The sequence below is a fragment of the Equus quagga genome, chromosome 15 (assembly GCF_021613505.1).
Source record: "Equus quagga isolate Etosha38 chromosome 15, UCLA_HA_Equagga_1.0, whole genome shotgun sequence".
In the NCBI taxonomy this organism is placed as follows: Eukaryota; Metazoa; Chordata; class Mammalia; order Perissodactyla; family Equidae; genus Equus; species Equus quagga.
Genome location: NC_060281.1, coordinates 93,214,984 through 93,218,458, shown reverse-complemented (window position 1 = coordinate 93,218,458; position 3,475 = coordinate 93,214,984). Strand labels below are relative to the sequence as shown.

The 3,475-nt window shown below is 58.4% G+C and overlaps 1 protein-coding gene across 1 annotated transcript; it reads right to left on the bottom strand.

Moving 5' to 3' along the window:
• Positions 1-667: 667 nt before the first annotated feature.
• On the bottom strand, positions 668-1,916 carry TSSK1B (testis specific serine kinase 1B). Its single transcript, XM_046641439.1, has one exon. The coding sequence runs from the start codon at positions 1,760-1,762 to the stop codon at positions 668-670; it is 1,095 nt and encodes a 364-aa protein (XP_046497395.1). The 5' UTR covers positions 1,763-1,916.
• Between the last annotated feature and the right edge of the window lie 1,559 nt (positions 1,917-3,475).

The window sequence follows — 3,475 nt, the reverse complement described above, 5'->3', positions numbered from 1 at the left end:
GAGTTGCCCACCAGGGTGGGGAGCTAAAGAGGGGCCAAGAGGCTGGTCCGCCTGCCTTCTGTAGGCCCCTCCCCTCCAGCAGCCTTGTGGGGACGACTGCACTGGAGTGTTAAGGGCTCAGACCCTCAGCCCCAACTGCAGACAGAGCCAGCTCTCCCAGAGGGATGCCCCCTCCTCTGCAGGCAACCACCTTGCCCTTCCTGGTCCTGTCCTCTCTTTGTCCCCTCCCCACCCCAGCACCACACTCATGGCCTCCCTGTTGAAGCAGCATCTTCCTCACTCAGCACTCTGCTCTGGTCCAGGGCCTGAAGTCACTGTCAGGGCAGGGCACACGGGGATGTATTTTCCCAAGCAGGAAGTGATGCACAGTGCAATCTGATCTGAAGCGTGGGGAGCCAGGGGGAGTGCAGCATCCTCTCCCTGGAGGACCGCAGTCAGTTGGGGTAAAGACATTCACCTTGGAGTCTGCACTAATATAGTGATTTATTGCTTCTTTAGCCACGTGGGCTACCAAGTTCAAAGGGAGGGAAAAGAAACTGACGAAAATAGTGGCTCATCCGGTATTGTCTTCCTTGTCTGGCTCGTCCCTCGGCTTCTTCAGAGCTCACGCCTCAAGCCGTGAGCTCTGCTTCATTCCCTGCAGGCCCCCTGGGCCGCAAGAGGCTCGCTAGGTGTGCGTCTCTGAAGGCTGCGGAGGGGCCCCTTCCTCTGTCTCCCTGCTCGACTGCTCGCTGGTGAGGCCCTTGGTCTCCGACTGCCTTGACACCTGCCCTTGCAGTTTGTCCTCCTCGGGTTTTGTCTCGGGCAGTGCCTCTTCCTGGGGCTCCAGCTGGGTGGCGGACTTCTTGTCAGAGCCAGGCTCAGGGGTCCACGAGGGCTCAGTGCCCCGGGAACTCTCGCCCTCCTTGTTGATGGCTGCACAGGACAGGCCCCGGGCCTTGGGCTGTACCCAGCAGTGGCTGAGGATCTCATCGATGTGCAGCCGCCGGTTGACGTCTGGCTGTAGCATGCGGTAGATGAGGTCCTTGCACTCGCCTGTCAGGTGCTTGGAGCGTGGGAAGTTGACGCGGTGCTCCTTCTGGATGCGCAGCATCTTCTTGATGTTGGAGTCATCATAGGGCATGGAGCCGCACACCATGATGTAGAGGATCACTCCCAGGCTCCAGATGTCGTACACCTTGGGCTGGTAGGGAATGCCCTGTAGTACCTCGGGGGCCGCGTACGCCGCCGACCCGCAGAAGGTCTTGCTCAGTGTCAGTCGGCCACTGTCGTCCCGCAGGCAGCGCTTGGAGAAGCCAAAGTCGGACAGCTTGATGTTGAAGTCCTTGTCCAGGAGAAGGTTCTCACACTTGAGATCTCGGTGGACGACATCCAGGTCATGGCAGTACTTGATGGCTGAGGAGAGCTGGTGGAACTTATTGCGAGCATCATCTTCATGCAGGGCTCCCCGGGTTTTGATGAACTCAAGGAGGTCGCCCTGGACCCCGAGCTCCATGACGATGTAGACCTTGCCATCTGATGTCTCGAAGATTTCATAGGTCTTGACGATGGAGCGATGGTTTAGCATGGCCAGAATCTCAATTTCCCGGGGAAGGAATTTCTCCAAGAAGTCCGTGGGGGCTTTCTTGCGGTCGATGATCTTGACCGCCACGTTGAACTTCAGGCGCTCAGAGTAAGCGGATTTGACTTTTGCGTATGAGCCCTCTCCCAAATTTATCCCCATGATGTAGCCTCGTCGCTTGAGGACGGCAGCATCATCCATGGTGCCGGGAGTGCCCAGTGCCTCTGAGCCTGCCCTCTACATCCCTGCGGGACATGGGCCAGCAGCGTCCTCATTTACACTGTGGACAGAGAGTCCTCTGGGCTGGCCAGGCCTGCTGTCCCTGCCTCCTAGAGGCCAAGACTCTGGGGTAGAATGTTCAGTTTTGTCTCCCAGGTGACTTCGGTGGGTGAAGTCATAAAGGAGGAGTGCCCTGGGGGAATGAGGCTCTGGCCTGAGCCACTTGGACTTGGAACTCTGGAAGGCCGGCCAGTGGGCTGGGGCCGACTGAAGGCCAGTGGAGAATGGTCTTGCGCTTGGCTGAGACCTGAGGTAGGAGGGGGGCTGTGGGGAATATAGCAGTCTGCTCAGGCCTCCAAACCTGCGGCCAGTATTGCTTATGGAGCAGTGGGGCTGGTTACTGCAACCCAGGGCATCCCAGGAAACGCAGGGTGGGTGGTCATATCAGTCCAGGTCCCGGCAGGAAACAGAAGACATACTCAAGTTAGGGCAGTCTGAGGAGGGTGTAATAAAGGGATGATTTACACAAGTGGGAACAGTGTAGGGAACCCCAAGGGTAGTAACAGACTCCAAGAAGAAGGAAGGGATGGTCACTGGAACCTGGGAAGAGAGAGGCAGTGACCTTAGGTGGAGGCCACAGTGACCCCACAGGGAGGGAGTTGGGGGAAAATGTCCCTGATGTCTTTTCCCTCCCATCAGCCCTGGAAACCCTTGACAGGTGTCCACATAGGCAGCCTGCAGGCCACACAGCAGGGCTGAGAAAGCTGGAGGTTGATCAGGAGGGGCAGGCTCCTGGCCCAGCAGTCACTGCAGTTTAGGAAGCCAGGGCTCTGCCTTTGGCCTGCATGGTTTGGTCGTACTTTTCATCTTCCTATATTTTTCTTTCCTCATCCGAACCTTTGCCAACCTGTTTCTCCAACAGTGGCTCTGCTGGGGGACAAGTGGCAGGGATTTCTGATCTTGGCCCTGAGTTCTCTCCCAGGGGTCTGTCCAGCCTGTAGCCCTGGCTGGGCTCCCAGGACAGATCTGGGGCTGGGGGCAGAAGGCAAGGCTTGGATCCCACTCTGAGTGCCAGCAGCTGCTCCTGGGAATGCTCCCTGAGGATGGTATAAGTGGCCAGGATAGCATTGGACAGGGACCAATGTTTCTGCCAGCAGTGGGGCCCCTCTGCTGTGATAGCCCCATTGTCTAGCACCTGCTTCAGGGCAGGAGCAGGCAGGTCTGGCCTAGCTTTGGGTTTCACCTTGGTCATATCCACCCAGAGGGAGTGGGTGCCTCTCCCTCAGATGACCCTGAGGGTCGCAGACTGGAATACTGGGACACTCAGGAGGACCATGCCTTGAAGGGGCCTGGGAGGACTGCTTGTGGGGAGTGAGACCATGGGGCTGGAGGTGGGCCAGGCTGGGATGGGTCCCCATCAGCCTTGGCCCTTTCCTGTTGGCTCTGCTCCCATCTTCACCCTCTTCCGCAGCGCTGACACCCCGTGTCAGGCCTTATGTGCGTGGCTGCTGCTCCTTCCTTTGGACAGCTTGCTCCACTCCTGCTAGAACACCCCATCTGCTCTGTCCCTCAGCACGGTCACCTTGTTCTCGATGACAGGTGCGAGGCCAGCACTTGAAGCACTATCCCCAGCAGCTTTCCCCTGCAGACCTGGCCTGCTGTGGCAGCAGCTGTGCCCAGCCTTCTTTGCCCCCC

Coding starts and splice junctions, on each gene's coding strand:
- TSSK1B (XM_046641439.1), bottom strand. CDS start 1,762: ATGGATGATGCTGCCGTCCTCAAGCGACGAGGCTACATCATGGGGATA.